At 42.6% G+C, this 20,674-nt stretch overlaps 1 protein-coding gene across 2 annotated transcripts in view; it reads right to left on the bottom strand.

Moving 5' to 3' along the window:
* The window catches only part of Dym (dymeclin), a 303,216-nt gene that overhangs the window by 259,532 nt on the left and 23,010 nt on the right, over nucleotides 1–20,674 (bottom strand). For both annotated transcript variants that reach the window (XM_059246037.1, XM_059246038.1), the window contains exons 2-4: nucleotides 18,414–18,604; nucleotides 2,329–2,381; nucleotides 556–649 (exon numbers count right to left, since the gene is read on the bottom strand). In XM_059246037.1, the coding sequence (XP_059102020.1) occupies nucleotides 556–649; nucleotides 2,329–2,381; nucleotides 18,414–18,553 (287 nt within the window). In that variant the 5' untranslated portion in view covers nucleotides 18,554–18,604. The remainder of the gene's footprint in view (nucleotides 1–555; nucleotides 650–2,328; nucleotides 2,382–18,413; nucleotides 18,605–20,674) is intronic.

The following is a 20,674-nucleotide window of genomic DNA, read 5'->3' as shown; positions in this document are numbered from 1 at the left end:
CATAAACAAGAGGCTTCCCCTGATCCAGTATTTAGGACAGAAAAGCATTAGATGTGGAATGAGATCCCATCCGTCTAAATCATCATTTAAACTAGATTAATAACGATAATGAAAAATGATGATGGAAGGGAACTACCCTTTTATGATAACAATCACATCACAGCAAAGGAGGACAATGACGGATGAATATGAGCAAGTAAATGACACCGTCTATGAAAATGTCACCATAAAGGCCACTTTATATGCTAACTACAACAAGAATTCATTAAAATTAATTAATTTTTAAAACTGAATCAAAGAATAATTACATCATTACTAAACTTTTCTAAAGATCTAATTTTAATAATTAACCAAAAATGCTGAAATCGAATTCCTGAATCTCACACCAACAATTTAAGACACTAAAATAAAAACTTTTACTTTTTTTCCCCCTCTTCATAAAGAGTATAATTCCTTCACAGGGGTTTTTAAAAGATCATAACCTACTTCCCCACCAAATAAAAACTGCCCCCATAGCGCTAAGTACGCCGCAGTGCCGGTTCCACGGCAGCTTACTTCTGGCACTCCGCTGAAAGCCTGAGCTCTCTGGTTCTGGAAAGGAAGACCTTAGTTAAGGCACCAAGATTTCCCGTTCGAGGGTTGTTTTCAACTGCAAGAGACAAGAAAGGCATTTAAATAGTTAACATTGAGCATATCGTACCATTTATAGAACGTCAAATTGAAACTGCCCACTGACCACACTTACTGACAATTTCACATATAATTCAGAAAATAAGCAATGAGAGAAAATGCTGCTCTTAGTCTATGCTGGCTGGTTTCATGTCAGCTTGACACAGATAAGTGTCCTCTGAGAGGAGGGAGCCTCAGTTGAGAAAATGCCTCCATAAGATCTGGCTGTAGGAAAGCCTATAGAGCATTTTCTTAATTAGTGACTGATGGGGAGGGCCCAGCCCATTGTAGGTGGTACCATCCCCAGACAGGGGTCCTGAGTTCTATAAGAAAGCGGGCTGAGCAAGCCATGAAGAGCAAGCCAGTAAGCAGCACCCCTCCATGGTCTTTGCATCAGCTCCTGCCTCCAGGTTCCTGCTGTTTGAGTTTCTGTCCTGACTTCCCTCAGTGATGAGCAGTTAAGTGTAAGCCAAATACACCCCTTCCTCCCCAATTTGCTTTTGGTCATGGTGTTTCATCACAATAATAAAACAGTGACTAAGACACAGTCTTAATTACAAATATCAAAATTTACTTATGAAGTAAAACAGCAGAAGAAAGTGTTAATCTCACTTGTTAATCTCAAAGGAGGTAAGAACCACTATTACTGTAATTTTTCATTCCTTTTGTATTTTTAAAAAAGTATTATTTTATTTTACATATGTATGGTTGGTTGGCCTGTACACACACACACACACACACACACACACACACACACACATATATATACATCATGTGCATACCTGAGAAGACCAGAAGAGAGCATTGGATCCCCTGCAACTGGAATTGTAGACTGTTATGAGCTGCCGTGTGTGCTGAGAACTGAACTCGGGTCCTCTGGAAGAGCAGTCAGTGCTCTTAACCACTGAGCCATCGCTCCAGTCCAATTTTACATATTCTTATCTATAGGCTGTTCCTTGCTCAAGGATACATCCTTTCCACTGACTCAAATTCTTAGCTATGATCAAGGAACTGGGCTTAAGAAGCCACTGTCAGGCAGCATGACAAGTCTGAAGCAGGACACTAAGAATGGGACAGGAGACCACTTAGTCCACATTCTACTTCTCCTGCTGAAGAAAGCTCACAGGGTTTAAGTCCTGGGTGCAAAGTAAAAATCCACGGCAGTGACCAGCACACGGTCATTTTCATGACCACTGATTTTCAATGTAAATGTAAATTCAAGAGTCATGGATGCTGCTGGACCAGAAATGCAAACACGGAAGCACACTGGCCTGAGCTGCCAGGATTCATTTCCATGAAGATCTGGAAATTGTGTATCTATGTGAGCCTTCTTAACATGCTGAAGAGTATCAAAGATGGAGTTCTCCAGAAAATACTTTTAAAAAATAAATGCAGGTCTGCAAACACATACTGTAAAAGACTGTACAAGGGAAGCCAGGTGTGGGGCACATGCCTGGAATCCCAGCAGGGTCCCTACTACCACCACAGACATAGACAAGGTGCACTGACCAGTGGTACAAAGCACCAATGAGTCAAATAATGACCACTGTCATCCTCACAGTCAAGACTGTCACTTCATTCATTCGTCTCATACTAGCATAACTTTTAACAGAAATTTTGAAAACCTGCCTGCTTTCCTCCCCCCCCCCCCCACCTTACCCAGAGACTTGCAAACTGAAATGGTTGCCTCTTCCAACAGCTTCAACTCAGAACTGCAGAGACAAAAGAAGAAAAGTAGTTTATTACACAATGCTAAATATGTACACACTAATGTAATGGAATGTATCAACTGAAAAATAAACTAGAACAAGCATATGGTAAACAAGGTACACAATAAAATTAGCAAAATATAAAATAAAGCTTCCACTTTCAGTGTAGTTAGGAAATTTACTCTAATTCTCAAGATATTAGAGAGAAGAGCTTGCGGTGACCTACCTTTCAGGACCTGGGGTGGGTAATCCAAAACAGAATACAAGGCCCAGGTTCCAAAGCAGCACTGACCACACCCTTACAGCAGTCACTCAGAGAACTGACATCGTGCTTAGGAGATGAGTGAGGTGCGGACTCTCAATACTGTCCAATGGTTGAGCGAAAGACAAGAGTGGTGCTGTGTGCCTGGAGTTCCCAGAATTCAGGAGGCTGAGGCAGTGTTGCCATGAGTTCAAGGCTAACCTGGACTACGTGAGCTACACAGTGAATTTCAAGACAGACTGGCTGTCTCAAACAATAACAAAAATAAATAAATAAATGAAACAAAAAGTGAAACAAAGCAAGAAAAGAAAGAATACAGGCTTCAGTGGTCCACAGACACAGAGAAAAACAAAAGCCAGGCATGGTGGCACACACCTTAAACACCAGCACTCTGGCAGGCAGAGGCAGGGGTATCTCTCTTAAGAGTTTTGAGGCCAGCCTGGTCTATATAACAAGCTCCAGGCCAACCAGAGTAATATAATAATAATGATATAATAATCTCCAAAAAGCAAACACACACACACATACAGTAGTAAAAAGTTTGGGGGTTTTTTTTTTTTGGATTCCCCGCCCCCAGACATGGAACTAACTTTGCAGACTAGTCTGGTCTTGAACTCAGAGATCCACCTGTCTCTGCTTCTAGAGTGCTGGGATTAAAGGTGTGTAACACTACTGCCCAGCTTGGTTTTTTGTTTGTTTTGTTTTGTTTTAACTCTACAACTCAAAAGTAAAAATAACCCCAAAATATCCCATTTAAAAATGGGCAAAGGATAAGGCTAGGCTGGGCATGGCTGTGCAAAGGACAGCCAAGATTATATAGAGATACTGTCTCAAAAAAACTGGGGTTAGGGGGTGTACAGCAGAAAAAGAGAGATGGGTTCAAGACTAAGATTACCAGCTGTTCTTGCAGAAGACCATGGGTTCCCAGTTCCCACATGTCAGCTCACAGCGACAAAAATAAATCTTTTCTTTACTTGTTTGTTTTGAAACAGTCTCTATACACAGCCCACACAGAGATCAGCCTGCTCTGCCTCTATAGTGGGGATTAAAGGTGTGCACAACCACGCCCAGCTTTTTTTTTTTTAATGGGAATGCAATGGTTTGGTGCAGTGACACATGCCTTTAATCCCAGCACTTGGGAGACTGGCAGATCTCTCTAGCAGAGTTCAAGGCCAGCTTGGTCTACACAGAGTTCCAGGACAACCAAGGCAGCATGGTAAGACCCTGTCTCAAAAAAAGAAACTATTAAAATATAGGAATTCAGAGACATGGCAAGCACAGAGACCTTGCCATGTTTGGGACATGGAGGCCAGTCAACACAGGTCATCTTCCAGAGCTGTAGTTAGTGATCTTAACCACTGAGCCACCTCCCTGGCCACCAGGTCAAGAAGTGATCTAAGTTTAAATATGTGTTAAATGTTTCAAAAGTGTTTGTTTGCAAATGTAGAGAATCTATCTTTTTTTAATCTATTGTTATTATTTTACATTGTGTGTGTATGTGTGCAGGTGCCCACAGAAGCTAGATGTCAAATCCTCCTGGAGTTGGTGTTACAGGTGGTTGTGAACTAACTGCCTGGTGTGAGTGCTGGGACTCAATCTCAGGTCCTCTAGAAGAACAGGAACTGTGCTTAACAGCTGAGCCATCTCTCCAGCCCCAAGAATGTATCCTCTGAAGCTTCAATTCCTCTCCTCACAGAATGATCCCACCTCCTTTGCAAAGCTGTTCGTTGTGGCTAACCGGGCAGCTAACACCTGCTTTTCTGTGATGAGACTCAGGAAGCCTGGCTCTCCTTACACATAGCTGTCCTAGCTCCCACCTGAGCAATCACTTTTGGGCAAAAGCATCCTCAGTGCCCACATTTATGCTCCATGAAAACAGGGCTTCATTCCTCATGCACCTCCACTTTGCCTGTCCACCTGAAGAAAATACCTGAGTTATTCACCCAGTGAGAGTCACAGAGCTCTGTTGCTGGAGGCCTGCAGTTTCTAGGCTCTGAATGTTACTTTAAGTGTCTGTAAAGCAGTAGTTCTCAACCTGTGGGTTGTGACCCCTTTGGGGTAGCATATTGGATATTCATATTATGATTTGTAACAGTAGCAAGATTTTAGTTATGAAGTAGCAAAGAAATAATCTTATGGTTTGGGGTAACCACATGAGAAACTATTAAAGGGCTGCAGTGTTAAGAAAGTTGAGAACCACCGGGCGGTGGTGGCGCACGCCTGTAATCCCAGCACTCGGGAGGCAGAGGCAGGTGGATCTCTGTGAGTTCGAGGCCAGCCTGGTCTACAGAGCTAGTCCAGGACAGGCTCCAAAGCTACAGAGAAACCCGGTCTCGAAAAACCAAAAAAAAAAAAAAAAAAGAAGGTTGAGAACCATGGCTGTTCAGGAACTCAAACGGGCACACTGACTGCTGTAATAGAATTTCTTTCCTCTCATCCAGCCACTGTCCAGTTGTCTAAACTTCTCAGGCATTTAGGAATAATGTGCTTTGTGTCTGCTTTATTCGGACTGCTCGGTAACTGTTGCTGTCGGACTGATGATGGCATCACTGACAAGAGTTGCTTCAGGACTCAGTATGGTTGCTCATCTAGAGTTCAGTTTGGTAGAAAAATAGATTATGAGATTATGAATTTTAAATACTTATCTCTTATCTATCAATTAGGTTTCCTAGTTGACTCCATATATGGAGTTCATGTACAGAGTGAGTCTGAAGTAACTTGAGTTAGGATTTGCTGCCTCTTGTCCCTTTTTGCATATTTCCAGCATCTCAGATCTGACTTCGGGTACATTTGGTTTCTGATTGTAACTGTACTTGTCTTGGAAACACTGACGTATTTCTGAAGTACCATTTTGCTGTATTTACTTCAAATATGATCTGTTGGTTGCCTCCTGCCAGAATAGCTGAGCTGCTGGGTGTAGCTGGGAGGCGGGTGGCACATGCCTTTAATCCCAGCACTCGGGAGGCAGAGATAGATGGATCTCTGTGAGTTTGAGGCCAGCCTGGGCTACAGAGCGGGATCCAGGACAGGCACCAAAACTACAGGGAGAAACCCGGTCTCAAAAATCAAAAAAAAAAAAAAAAAAAAATCTAATAACACTCCACTAAAACTGTAGGAAGGAATTCCAACAGCAAGAATATGGCTGTCTCTGCAGAGCTGGATTCCAGAGTGGTCACCATCAAAGCATGTCTACCAAGCATACCACCTCATAATTTAACTACCACCATCAACGAACAGAGCGACCACACTGCACTAATTAATTAGGGACTTCTAATCACTGCCCAGTGAGGAGGAAGCAAAGTGGAGCCTGACATAATGGAGGGTCACTCTAAAGTCACATCTCAGTGTCAGGGTTCTTTATCTAGCTGCATGACCTAGTCTGAGAGTCTCAGTGTCCTTAAAGCCAAGCAAGGACACCACCATCAACAGTACAGTTGCACAAACCACAATGCAACATGTAAAAAGGACCCAGCACACAACTCAGTGTGAAACTCCTAGTCCTCAGCTACAAAGGGCACTCACCAGTTAAGTTTTCATGTATTTATTCCTCATACGCTCACAAATAACTTACCAATGCTACACTGTCTTCTCCCACTAGAGAAGAGGGAAGTATATCACATCATTTAATAATTTTGAAGTGTTCAAACATTTTGAAATCATATCAAACAACTATAGGCAATGATTAATGACCCACACCTATAATCCTAGCACTTAGGAGATAGTCTGAAGAACCATGAATTCAGGCCACTGTGAGCACCTGCACTCAAGTGCATATACCATCACACAGACTCATACATAAACATAATTTAAAAATCTTTAAATGAAAAATGAAATCCACTGTTGGCACACAACTTTAATCCCAACACTGAGGAGGCAGAGGCAGGTGGATCTCTATGAGTTGGAGGCCAGTCTGGTCTACAGAGTGAGTTCCAGATCATCCAGGGCTACACAGAGAAATCCTGCCTCAAAAAAACAAAACAAAACAAGACAAAAATCCAGACACAGCCAGGTGTGGTGGCACAGGCCTTTATTCCCAGCACTGGAGAGGCAGAGGCCGGCAGATCTCTGAGTTGGAGGTCAACCTGGTCTTCTACATAATGAGTTAGGAGACAACCAGGGCTACAGAGTGAAAACTTGTCTCAAAAAACCAAAACAAAACAAAAACAAACAAACTCACACATGTGAACATATATGCACAAAAACAAAAAGAAGAAGTTAAATAAGACCAAGGCCAGGGCACATCACTCTGTACACTTTAAACCTCTTCTGTTTTAAATCCCATGTTACCATCCTCAGGCATGACAACATCTTTACCCTTTTCTGCAAGAACGGTCTAGAGAGCAGAACATTAACATGTGACAGAAAAAGTAAAAATCTGACCAATAGAAAGTGAAAAGTTGTAAGAAATGTTTCATTATAGAGATGGATTATCAACCATGTTAGCCACTAAAGGAGAAAATGTTTCCAAATGTCATCAGCCACAACTCCGGACAAGGCCTGGGTGGATGGATCTGCGGGCCCCCTGCAGCCTCAGGGAAAAGTCTGCCTTCAGCTCAAGCTTGAAGAAATAAAAAGGCCAGAGCTCAGTGTTAGGCCACCCATTGCCATCAGCCCACAGAGTGCAACTGACGAATGTCAAGCAGCTTTCCAAAACTGAGAAAACAAAAAGAGTATTTTTGGTGAGGAGGGAAAATCATACTTTTATATAAAGCCTGTAGTTCGAGAATTCAAGTTTCTACCACCAAAGTAAACATATAACATGGGTCATTGAATAAACCAAATATTCCCTTTAACTGTCATATATGAAGATTTGCAAAAATTATTTACAATATTTTTTAGTCAACTGGTGTTAACGGGTCAGACAGATGAGTTTGCAAATAAAAGACAAGTAGAGTTAACACAGGCAGCACACTGAACTAGGGACTTCAAGGAATATATTTTGGTGCCAAATGCAGGCCCCGAAGCAAGTGTTTGTGCCCCTTTAGTGATTTCCAGCACCCAACACACTTCCCTTTGTCCACTCAAGCTCTCCTTTTCTACCAACCCATCTTCACCTATGCAGACTGTGGGTCTGCATTTACAGAAATCAGTAGACTGTTGGGCCTCAGTGTTGGCCCTGAAGAATTACAGAAGGGAAAAAGGAGATGGAATAACAAATAATCTTGGAAAGGACTGGTACTCATTTGTGACAAAATGCCAGTACATGTTGGAGGAATGACTCAGCGGTGAAGAGTGCTCTGCCCAAGGACCTGGGTTCAGCTCCCAGCACGAACTTTTGATGGCTTACTTTAGTGCTGCCTTCTTCTGGTCTCCATGGACACCCACCTACACATGATGCACGTATAGGCTTATGTGCTCATGTGTGCACAAATAACACACACAAAGAGCAAAGCATACCTTTTTAAAAACAAATAACACTGCAACCTTTTAAAAGTCTTATGTTCTCAGTCAGGCGGTGGTGGCGCACGCTTTTAATCCCAGAACTCAAAAGGCAGAGGCAGGAGGATCTCAGTTGAGTTCTAGGTCAGCCTGGTCTACAGAGAGAGTTCAGGACAGTCAGGAATACACAGAGAAACCCAGTCTCGAAAAAACAAAAAACCCTGAGTTCAATCTCCAGGACTACAGCAATAAGTAAAAAAACACATCATGCTGACATGCAAATGAATCTGCTTTAAAAAAAAACACCTTACATTCTATTTATCTTTATGTATACTATTCAAAGTTCTATCACCCTGACTGTTTCATTTAAAATAAAGGTGACCAAGGAGCTGGAGTAGCTTAGATTTACTTTTTTTAATGTATGAGTGCTCTGTCTCCATGTACACCTGCAGGCCAGAAGAGGGCATCAGATCTCATTACAGATGGTTGTGAGCCACCAGGTGGTTGCTGAGAATTGAACTCAGGACCTTTGGAAGAGCAGCCAGTGCTCTTAACCGCTAAGCCATCTCTCCAACCCCCAGACACTTTCTTGTTCAAGTAGATCTACATAACACCAACACAGAAACACTACCAAGCACACAATGTCTGTATACATGTAGAAGAAACTGTATCATGAGGTCCTGCAATGATGGCTCCATGGCTGAGAGCATTTGCTGTTGGTTCCCAGCACCCACGTGGCAGCTCACGACCATCTGATTCCAGACACAGGCGTTCTGACACTGTCTGGCCTCCAAGGGCAGCGGGTTCATCTGTGGTGAACGTATATACATGCATGCAAAGCACTCAAACCCATAAGAATACATTTGAAAATATCTTTTAAAACAAAAAAAATGTATCATGCATATAACATGTTATAAAAATTGTCACTTGGGGCTGGAGAGATGGCTCAGAGGTTAAGAGCATTGACTGCTCTTCCAGAAGTCCTGAGTTCAACTCCCAGCAACCACATGGTGGCTCACAACCATTTATAATGAGATCTGATGCCCTCTTCTGGCATGATATGCAGACAGAACATTGTATACATAATAAATAAAAAAAAATTTTTTAAAAAAATTGTATCTAGGTCATAATTACAATCACACAAACAATGCAAAAGATAAAAGAATTTTTTAAAAATGAATTTAAACACGGCAAGGGAAATGATAGGTTGACAAGTGACTATTCTCTAACTGTATGAAACCATCAACTACAGTGTATTCAGGAAGCAAACCTCTAAATTATACATATTCTTTCACTCACGGCTTCCAGCAAATTAGACTGGCTGTATTTCACTTTTAAGGCACACCAGTCCCATGTACAAATGGTAAAAGATGAGAAGCTCATAGTTCAAATCTCTTAGAGAAAGCAGATGTGCAAAAAAGCTGTTGGGGGAAATTAGAAGAGAATTCTGAACACAGATTTGCTGAACAAACCATAATTATAATGTTTATAAAATAAATACTAAAACTGTTTCCAGTCCTTTCACTGAAAATTATCACAGAATGTCTTCAAAACTGACACTTCACACCAATGTCATTTCCAGCCTGCAATGTGCCCATTCTAACAAATATGCAGTCTCTGTCAGTGTATACACGGGCCTAAGTAAATCAACAAGTGACCATTCAGAAAAACACAGAGGCATTTCTACGGAGGGAATTACAGAAATCATTCACAAAACTGACAAGAATCAACCCATTCAGTGGTTAAACTGCAGGAAGGTTAATGTTTTCAAAGAACCTATTCATAGTAAAATTTCAAAGGCTAAAACTGCATATAAATTCACTGCAGAAATGTTTAATGCATCAGGCAAACCAAAAAGGTGTTTGTATTCATGTGATTCACAGACAATCTATACGCTGCCATTCAGCTGCCAAAATCAAAGGCCTGGAACTATTAAACTGTCAAAACTGCAATAACCACCATACTGGGAAAGATTGCATTTATTTTCTCATGAAAATAAGAAGTTAATGGCTTTAAAATTTAGTTTTCAACAGCACGAGAATGCAGCCAAGGGAGCAGTGGTGAGACTGTCCTGGCCCCTTACTCCAGCACTGGGACAATTCGTGGTGTCGTCCCCCGTTTAAGTGTTCAGTTTAAGGGAGTAATCAGTCCTAGACAAACCCACTCACCTTCCAAAACCTGTGCACTGAGAACTATGAATGAAGCAGGGAATGAAAGTTTTGACGCAATGTGTGAAAGCTGAACTTCCTCAACCTGAGTAAGAGCACAGGGAAAGCTGCACGCTGTTTACTCCCTAAATCAAACAGCTTGATGAGTTACTTATGTTGCCATCAGAACAAACCTCTGATGAAAGACATGAAGAGAAGAACCTAGAAACCAGTTTAGGAGCTACCCATGGCACCTCAGCCAGGCAGCCTATTCCTGTATATACTGTACAGATGTGTGCCCAGAAGAACGAAAACACAGGGACAGGAGCAACTCAAGGAAGACAACACTTTCCTCAACACCTGTTTCTTTCAGTCAGACACTCCTGAGCTAATTCAAGTCTCTGCTGTTTCTCAAGTGAGGAAACACATTTAAAAACTTTAAGGAAAGATCACTTGGCCAAGTAACCTGACCAGAGAGGACACACTCCCCTCAGGCAAGGTAGAAACACAGGGCAGACCGCCTCTGCCTCCCGGCAGGACTGCCCACAACAACACTCAAGCACGGGATGTCTGGGGTAAGACCCACAGCTTTGGACAAGCTTGAAATGTGGATATATAACCTCACAATCCTCTTCTCGAAGATCGCCAGATCATTTTATAATGCAGCACTCTGGCCATTGTTTGAAGCTCAGTATGACGAGTCCACACTTCTGAAGGAGCTGGTAGCATGTGACAATCAACAGAAGTCACCTCTGGAGTTCTAGAAACTGGTTTTCAATGTGGTCCTTACCAACTAGTCACTGCAACCATGCACCACCTCCTAAGGGCTCGGTCACAGACATGAGACCAGTAACAGATGTGAACTAACTGAAGACACAGAGGACAATCAGTCCAGCACTTGGAAATGTGAAAGACCTCATAAATAACTAAAAAACTGATAATGTCTACATTAGCAAAGACTCATAGCAGAATGTTCTTAGTTTTTATAATACAGGGAAAACCCTGAAAGAAAAACCAAAGTGGTAACTGGAACTTAACAATGCTAAGAGAAATGGAAGCTCTTTGTGTATAACAAAGTTAAGTTTTAAAAATGATGTGTGGTGAGGTAGAGACATACAGTGGGTATTACTCAGTCTTTAAATCTGACAGGTGTTACAATAAGTGTGAAACCTGAAAACAGTATGCTAAGTGAGAGAAGCCAATCACAGAAGGCATACATTACATGACTCCGGCTATTCTGGTTACATAAGATCCACAGTACGGGCAAATTCATAGACAGAAAGTAGCACAGAGGTTACCAGGAGGCACGGGGAGCAGTGAGGGGAGTCCCTGCTATTTAATGGACAAGGCACTTCCGTCTCCTGGAAATGAAGGCTTGGGGGTAGTTACACAAATACATTAATGCAACAAATTTACATACCAGTAACACCACATTACGTTCTGTAAAAATATATATACAAAATATTAAAAGGGACATGTGGTTTTTGTAAATTGACATGGTTACTTTAACTTTTGTGGTTTTTTTTTTTTTTTTTTTTTTTGGTTTTTCGAGACAGGGTTTCTCTGTGTAGTTTTGCACCTTTCCTGGATCTCACTCTGTAGCCCAGGCTGGCCTCGAACTCACAGAGATCCGCCTGGCTCTGCCTCCCAAGTGCTGGGATTAAAGGTGTGCACCACCACTGTTTCTATATTTTATAACTTTTCTATAATTAAAGATTAAATATTGGGGCTAAAGAGATGGCTCCGCAGTTAACAGCACCAGCTGCTCTTCCAGAGGACCCACGTTCAATTCCCAGCACCCACATGGCAGCTCACAACTGCCTGTAACTCCAGTTCCAGGGGGATCTGATATCCTCATACAGACATATATGCAAGTAAATAAAATAAAAATCTTTAAAAAAAAAAAGAAGATTAAATATTTTGTAGCTCAATCTGCTTGGGGGGCCCCCTGGCGGCAGGATTAGAATCTATCCCTGGTGCATGAGGGGGCTTTGTGGAGCCCACTACCTATGATGGGACACCTCATGTAGCCTTAAGGCAGGGGGAAGGGCTAAGGCCTCTACTGGATGTGCCTCCCCATGGGGAGGCCTTGCCTTCTTGTTGGGGGGAGTGGGGGTGGTTTGTGGGGGAAGCTAGGGGGTAGGAGGAGGGAAGAGGGGAATCTTTGTAAAATGAATAAAAATTTTTTCTAAATAAAAAAAGATTAAATATTTTAAAGGATCATTTTATTGGTAAAATCAACCATAAAGAAGTTATCTACTTACACAATGAGAAATGCATAAAGACTTGGTTACAAGGAAATTTATCACACTTCTATTTTTATTAATGAAAAGTGAGAAACCACTGAAGTGGTCAACGCTAGTTAAATAATTTAAGGTTATTCATTAGAGAGACAAAACCATTGAAAAGGGAAACACTGTAAACTACAGAATATGATGAAAGCGTTTTAACGGCACACTAAAAGCACACACAACCCATGTCAGCCCTAGTTACTCTTGGTTGCAGGTTTTTTCCTTGTTTAGGGTTCTTCCTCTCTGTATTTAAGTTTTAAACGTGAACATGCAGTCCCTTGGTCTGAGTGAGTCTTAAATGACCGGGTCAGACGCTGCTGTTCTACCTTATCTCAGCACCATCTAGTGCCCAGTGCATGGAATAGTTCTCATGATGTGGTAGACGACGGGAAAGCACCTTGCTCACACTCCAGGTCTGAGCTCATGTTCTAAACAGCTCAACAACCATACATGTGGCCGACAGGCACACTGGCTCATGCCCATGACCCTAACTCATGCCCATGACCCTAACTCATGCCCATGACCCTAACTCATGCCCATGATCCTAACACTTGGGAAGCAGAAGCAGGAGGATGAAGAGTTCCAGGCCAGCCTGAGCTACACAGCAAGATCCTTTGTCTTTAAAAAAGAGAAAGTTGTATGGCTTCCAATAGAAAGTGTTCATCAGAAAATTAGTTCAATTTACGTTCATTCATCAGTTTCCACTTTTAAGACAGCCCTTGCTATTCTGAACTAATACTAAGTTCCCTGAAGAAAAGTAGAATGCAGCCCTCCATACTCTACAGCAGTGGTTCTCAACCTGTGGGCCGTAACCCCTTTGGGGATGGTATATTAGCTATCCCACATATCAGATATTTACATTATGATTCATAACAGTAGCAAAATTATAGTTATGAAGTTGCAACGAACATAATTTTCTGGTTGGGGTCACCACAACATGAGAAACTGTATGAAAGAGTCGCAGCATTAGGATTGTTGAGAACCACTGTTCAAGGGTATCCTACAAACCTATGAGGTCAGGATCACTATTTCCACTTCACACAAGCAGTAGCGGCCTCGATGAACTTAGGTAGCATGCTACAGTGCACAAAGCTAGTATGCGGCAGAGCTGAGCTGCAACAAGGTCAGTCTGGCCCCAGACCTATGCCTTGCCTCACTGCCCTGCTCTCAATCACTGTACTGTGCATAAAGCAACCCCAGTAGGAGACACAAGCTGTTACTGTGTTGCTCGGCTCTGCTCTCCAATCTGAAATTTTAAGTTTTAATGCTCAATCCAAGCTGGGCTTGGTGGTACACACCTGTAATCCTAGCACTTAGGAGGTCAGGGCCAGAGGATTATAAGGTCACAGCCAGTTTGGGTTACAAAATGAGACCATGTCTAAATAAACAAATAGACGATTCTGTGCAATGTTATTACTTGGGTAGTCATTTTTTCATAGAAATGTAGGATTTTCACTTCCTAGACAAGAAAAGGCAGATTTCGATTTTTGTAACTTTCATATCCTTCAGAGTTTAAACCACAAAAATACACATTTTAGCAAACAAATAAGTAAAATTATAATTTTTTAGTTCCATCTACAGATACCACAGTCAGTGCTGGGAGGGTCCTCGTCTTCATTCCTGATATGTATGTTTAACCTTTTACAATCAAGTTACAAAAAAACACAACAAAAGATCTCATGTTCAACTACATCTGTAACGTTGCCTGGAGTCCCAGCTATAACCACCCTCCGCACACGCAACCCACAGGCCCTAGACTGGAGGCACCTGCACCATCCATGTTCTTTGGAGCTGTTCTTATTCTGGCTCCTTCCAGTTTCTTCCAGAATCTTCTGGAATCGTCGCCGTCCACCCAGCATACCCACACTGCCTCTCTCCCACCTGTCTGCAGCGCGCATACCTGACTCTACATCTGAGCCGTCGTCCATGCCTCTTTATTTGTTTAGACTGTGTTCCAGAACGATAAAAACTTTCTTGTCAACAAGGAATTTTTCCTGAATGACAAAGCATCACAAAGTGATGTACTCAGAATGTCAAATAAGATGAAAGCATGGTCATGCCCCTCCTGGTTAAAATCCTTCAAGAGATATTAGGACAAAATCTAAACAACTTTAGTATTCTGTAAAATCTCAAATCTTCCCAACTTCCTCTCCTCACCACTTCTCAGTTCTTCATGTTCTTCTAGGGAATGTGATGTTCCTGGAACGGGCAGGCTCCCTGCACTTCCATACAGCCTTTATCATGCTTCATTCCATATAATAAACCCTGTGAGAGCACATGGTATCTTCTTCCTAGTTCACCATATGGCCTGAGAAACAAGCAAGCAAATGATAGAGCGATACACAGGGAGGGGCTACTTGGTCCTGTAGCTCCAAATGACAAAGCACACATTGTGAGTATGCTCGCACATCTTATACTTCTACCCAGCGTATTCAGCTATCTACAAATCAAAATATAATAAATGCAGGCATGGCCGGGCAGTGGTGGTGCACGCCTTTAATCCCAGCACTCAGGAGGCAGAGGCAGGCGGATCTCTGTGAGTTCGAGGCCAGCCTGGTCTCCAAAGCGAGTTCCAGGAAAGGCGCAAAACTGCACAGAGAAACCCTGTCTTGAAAAACCAAAAAAATAAAAAATAAAATAAAAAATAAATACAGGCTTATTACCGCCATTGTGTAGTTTAAGGGTTATGTCTTTCTGGGATCTATCCCCATCCACCATCCCAATGTCACTGTTTCTCATCCTGACTCTATCAGGTACTAGCTGTGTCCTTTTGGACAATCTGTTTAACTTATTTAGGACCCTGCTTGTCCATCTATAGAACGGGAACAACACTTAACATTACTATCATATGCAAAACACAAAGCAGTCCTTCTTCCCCGAGGGTGCATGACTCCCTTCTCCACTCTGAGAGGCCTTCTGCATCAGTCCTCCTAGGATTCTCTACTCTCCGTTTCAAGGTCAAGCTCACAGCACAGCTGGTGCTAAGGACCCAAACTCAAGTCTTCACACATGCGCGGAAGGCACTTTACTAACCGAGCTGACTCCCCAGCCCCTTCAGGTTTACTCTGAAGTTATCCGCTTGTTCAAACCCTGGCTTTATAAGCACTACTGATGAGGTGAGTTTTTTAAGCTACAGAACAATCAGTAGGATTTGCCACCATGATTGGAAACTCTGATGCTTAAAACAGCTCACAACAAGGAAATGATAGCCAAGAAGGACTTACTACGCTTCTAAAACTTGGCACACATCAATTTTCGGCTGTAAAAATGAGCTGCCCTCCCTTGAAGATGGCAAGCATGAATCCAAGAAATTCCAAGAGTGAACAATTTCAGAAATAGCTGGATTTGGAGTTATCACTACAGAGATTCATCTTAGTTCTAAAAATTGATAAATAAGGTAATCCCAGTCCCTAGCTATTAATCAGGGAGTATCTGCTACCTCAAAGCCTATTCAATCTCAACAAACATCACATACCTTTCCTGTTCCAGTTTGCTTCTCTGTTCCTGTGATAACACCAGGACCAAAAGCAACTTGGGAAATAAAGGGGTTATTTTTAGCTTACCCTTTCAGGTAACAGTACATGACTAAAAAAGTCAAGGCAGCCAGGCTGTGGTGGTGCACACCTTTAATCCCAGCAGAGGCAGGCGGAGCTCTGTGAGTTTGTAGCCAGCCTGTCTACAGAGTGAGTTCCAGCACAGCCAAGACTGTTTCACAGAAAAACCTTGTCTCGAAAAAACAAACAAAAAAAAAGAAGAAGAAGAGGAGGAGGAGGAGGAGGAGAAAGAGGAGGAAAAGTCAAGGCAAGAACCTGGAGCAGAGCTGGGCGGTGGTGGCGCACGCCTTTAATCCCAGCGCTCGGGAGGCAGAGCCAGGCGGATCTCTGTGAGTTCGAGGCCAGCCTGGGCTACCAAATGAGTTCCAGGAGAGGCGCAAAGCTACACAGAGAAACCCTGTCTCAAAAAACCAAAAAAAAATAAAAATAAAAAATAAAATAAAATAAAAAAGAAACAGGCAATTAATGCTACATAATGAAATCCTGTCTCAAAAATTACAAACTCTACCAAAACAGAAATAATAAAAATATCTATTAGCTGATAAATGGACAAAGAAAACATATATTGATAAGGCAGAATATAACTGAGCAATAAGAAGAAATGAAAAGTGTCTGGTCTTTACTTATCTGACCATTCTGTAAAGAAGCAGGTCACAAAAGACCACATATATGATTCCATTCAGAAATATCTAGAGCATTCAAACAGGCTAATGCTGGGGCGGAGGGGCAGCTCTAAAGTTACCACAAGCACAGCGGTGTAAACCAGTAGAAACTGATCACCCTGCAGGTGTGCAGGGCACAAGTCTAACAACAGTTCCCCTGGGCAGAAACCAGCAAGGCAGCAGCAAGAAACAGAAAAAAGTCAGCCTCCTGAGGAAAAGAAACCTTCCCCTGCCCCTTCCGCTCCCAGAGGCCGCTCCTTTATCTTGGCTCCTCTTCCCCTTCTTCAAAGCCAGCAGGGCCCAGGCTGACTCCGGGTCACCTCATATCATGCCACATCACATGACTGACATATCTTGACACATCACATCACTGACATATCATGCCACATCACATGACTGACATATCTTGACACATCACATCACTGACATATCTTGACACATCACATGACTGACGAGTCTTCCCTCTGCTGCACTTGCTTTTTCAAGAATCCTTGTTTTCACACTGGCCCACATGGACAATACACACTAGTCTCCCCACTTCAAGGTCAACTGAGTGACAAGCTCAATTCCATCTCCTGCTCTCACTGCCCTTCACCTCATAACATTACACATTCGGAGGATGGGGACTACATATGGACTCGATATCAGTAATTTTTTTTAAATATCTTTTGAAAAAATCTAGCTATTGAGTCTATGAAAATACAACAATCTAGTTATTCTACTTTACCATGTAACTATCCATTTTTTGTAACCGTTTATATGAGATACCGTTTTTACCTGTTAAATTAGCAATGATCAAAAGACAAGAAGAAAGAAAAGGAGCTGGAGACACAGCTCAGCAGTTACAGACACTCGCTGCTCCAGCACCCACGTCAGAAGGTTCACAACTGTGAGTACAGCTTCAGGGAATCCTACACACAGGAGTGCACAGAGACAGAGACAAACAGACAGACAGACAGACAGACAGAGACAGCTCAGCATTTACAGACACTCACTGCTCCAGCACCCACGTCAGATGGTTCACAACAGCTTCAGGGAATCCTACACACACGTGTGCACACAGAGAGATAGACAGAGAGACAGAGACAGAAAGAGACAGAGAGAATAAAATATTTTTTAAAGTCCAAAAGGTATGAAATTGACAATAGTGAGGAAAAACAAGGCCTCTGAGATACTGTGGTTCATTGCATAAATTGGTAAAACTTCCCTGGAACAACCTGGTATATCTACTAACACTACAAATGCACACATGTTCTGACCCAACAATTCCACTTCCAGGAATTCAGAGTGGAGATAAATTCGCATGCGTGTGAGCGCTATGAAGTAACAAAGCATTAGAAACAGTCTAACGCCCATAAATAGAAAGCTGATTAAACGTATTTAAAGGCTACTCTGCAGCCATGAAAAAGAATAAAGCTAGATCTATATGCTTACTTCACTGGAGGGGAAAGCAAGGCAGAGGATGGTTTGATGCTGGCGTTTGTATTTACAGTTCTTTAAGACTAAACGGGATGTGCGGAAATACCTACACACTGCCTCTAAGAACCACAAGAGCCGCTACTGGCAAATGCAGCTGTAAGGGGATGGAGGCACAGGATAAAACTATTTCCGCCTTTCCCACCTTCTGTAGTTTCTACTAACGCGCACGACTAGATGAAAGAACACTGGGAAGTAGCACGCTGACAGTCCAGGCTCGCACAGCCTGCTACCGGGATTTTCCGTCTCCAGGGAGAGTCTTACCTGCTGGTTGGTGCAGGAAAAGAAAACGAAAAGAGCTGATTCCAGAAGGGGTCGTTTTCAGAGACAGACTCAGTGCCTGACAGCTTTTGCAAGTACTCATTCTTAGGAAGGTCACTGATCCTGCTGCTATTCGAGCCCATCTTCTGTGTGGTAGGCAACTCGTCCTCACATGGGCATGTCCACAAGACAACCTATTAAAAATGGGGAGAATATTCAAATCATTCCAAATAAACACCACAGCTTCCTAACACTGAGCTAGACAGACACATAAACTACACCTCCTCTAAAGGCACTCTTCATTTGCAAATACACTGAGCCTCAGGTACAGAATCCCAGGGGAAGAAATGGGATTATAACCTATCAGAGCCAGTACAAACACAAAAATGTCAATCTGTTTATCCCACATGGGAAGAGGAACATAACTCTGGGGCTGGAGAGATGGCTCTGTAGTTACAAGCACTTGCTGTTCTAGCTTGAGTACCGGAGTTCAGATCCCAGCATCCAGGTAAGGTAGCTCAGAAATGCCAGTAACGGCAGCTCCGAGAGAACCAGCATCCTCTTTCAGTTTCTGTGGACATCTGCCCACACACATGTACATGTGCATACACTTGCAAAGATGCACACCATGTACTTGAGTGAAAAACTAAAATAAACCTAAAAAAAAAAAAAAACAAAGCATAAACACATCCCTTCATGAAAAGTCCTGGAAAGACTAAGGATACAAGGGATATACCTCAACTTAATGATGAGAAACTCAAAGCATTTTCACTAACATCAGCAACAAGATAAGGTTATCCACTCTCTCCATACCTAGTCAATTCTGTACTCAGAGTCTTAGAGCATAAGACAACTGAGGGAGATCAAGGGGCTACAAACAGGAAGGGAAGGAGTGAAATGTATCTGCATTTGCCGATGATATGATTTTATACATAAAAGACACTAAACCCCTATCCTGACCTATCTGCTTCCCTGAACATTGTCGGTGTGGGTTCCATCCCGTGGAGTGGGTCTTAAATCCAATCAGTGACTGTTCATCTCCACGATTTTGTAGCTACTGCACCAGTGTATCACACATTTTAACTGGTACAGAATACAGAACAGGCGGTGGTTACTGTGCTGGTCTACTTTTCTGCATTTGAAACTCGGTAAAAATGTTAACAAGGAAAAAGCTGCAGATACAACTCAAATAAGTAAGGAGTTACAGACAGATACAACACTGAATAAAGTAGGCCTGGAGGAGCAGCTAGTGGCAGAGGCTTGCTAGTGATCACACACACACACACACACACACACACACACACACACACACAATGGAATAGCAAGAACTACAGACACCTTACTATAGTCTGTGCTCTACTATACAGTAACAATACATTCTCTGGTTTGGACACAGAGCTAGGTAGAGGGACCGACCAGGTTCTCTCTGGGAACCAGCAGAGGGCCTGTGACTGCTGGAGTCCTCCACCTGCATCATCTGTCATGACTGGTGCAAACATCCTGGCCTCCGCCTCTTTCCCGGCTGTGTAAGTAGGCTGCTGAGCTCAATTTTGAGCCAGCCAAGAGATACCCTCCTGTGTTGCCTCCTGGTGTTGAAACATTAGGTTCAATAAAAGGCTTCTCCAGGGCTGTAAAAAAAAAGCTAGCTCAGTGGTTTAGAGTACTTGCTGCTCTTGCAGAGGTCATAGGTTCAACTCCCAGCGTCTACATGGTGGCTCAAAATCATACCTAAGTCCAGTTCCTGGGATCCAACCCCCGCTCCTCTAGCCTCTTCAGGCACCAGGCACACATGTGGTACACATATATGGTACACATACATACATGCTACATGCAAAACACTCATACATAAAAGATAAATCTTTAAGCCCATTATAAAGAGGCTGGCCTAGAAGTTCCTATGCAGTTCAAGTTGGCATTACCCAACTTTCCTACCTTAGCCTCACAAACACAGAAATATCAGGTGTAGATGTGATTTTCTGCATGTGTGGAAGGTCCTTTTGTTTTGGGATTTGTTGTTTCCATGTGGCTTTAAGATGTTATGTATTTTATGTGTGTTTTGCCTGCATGTATGTCTGTGCACCACACGCATGTAGTGTCCACAGAAGCCAGAAGAGGGCGCTGGATCCCCCGAAACTGGATTTTAAAGGCTGAACCACTTCTCCAGCAAACACGCGCGCACACACACACACACACACACACACACACACGCACGCACGCACGCACACACACACACACACACACACACACACACACACGTTGTTTGC

Source organism: Peromyscus eremicus, chromosome 19 (genome assembly GCF_949786415.1).
Source record: "Peromyscus eremicus chromosome 19, PerEre_H2_v1, whole genome shotgun sequence".
NCBI classification, from domain to species: domain Eukaryota; kingdom Metazoa; phylum Chordata; class Mammalia; order Rodentia; family Cricetidae; genus Peromyscus; species Peromyscus eremicus.
The sequence above is the reverse complement of the archived record's forward strand: the minus strand, read 5'-3'. Positions and strand labels throughout refer to the sequence as shown.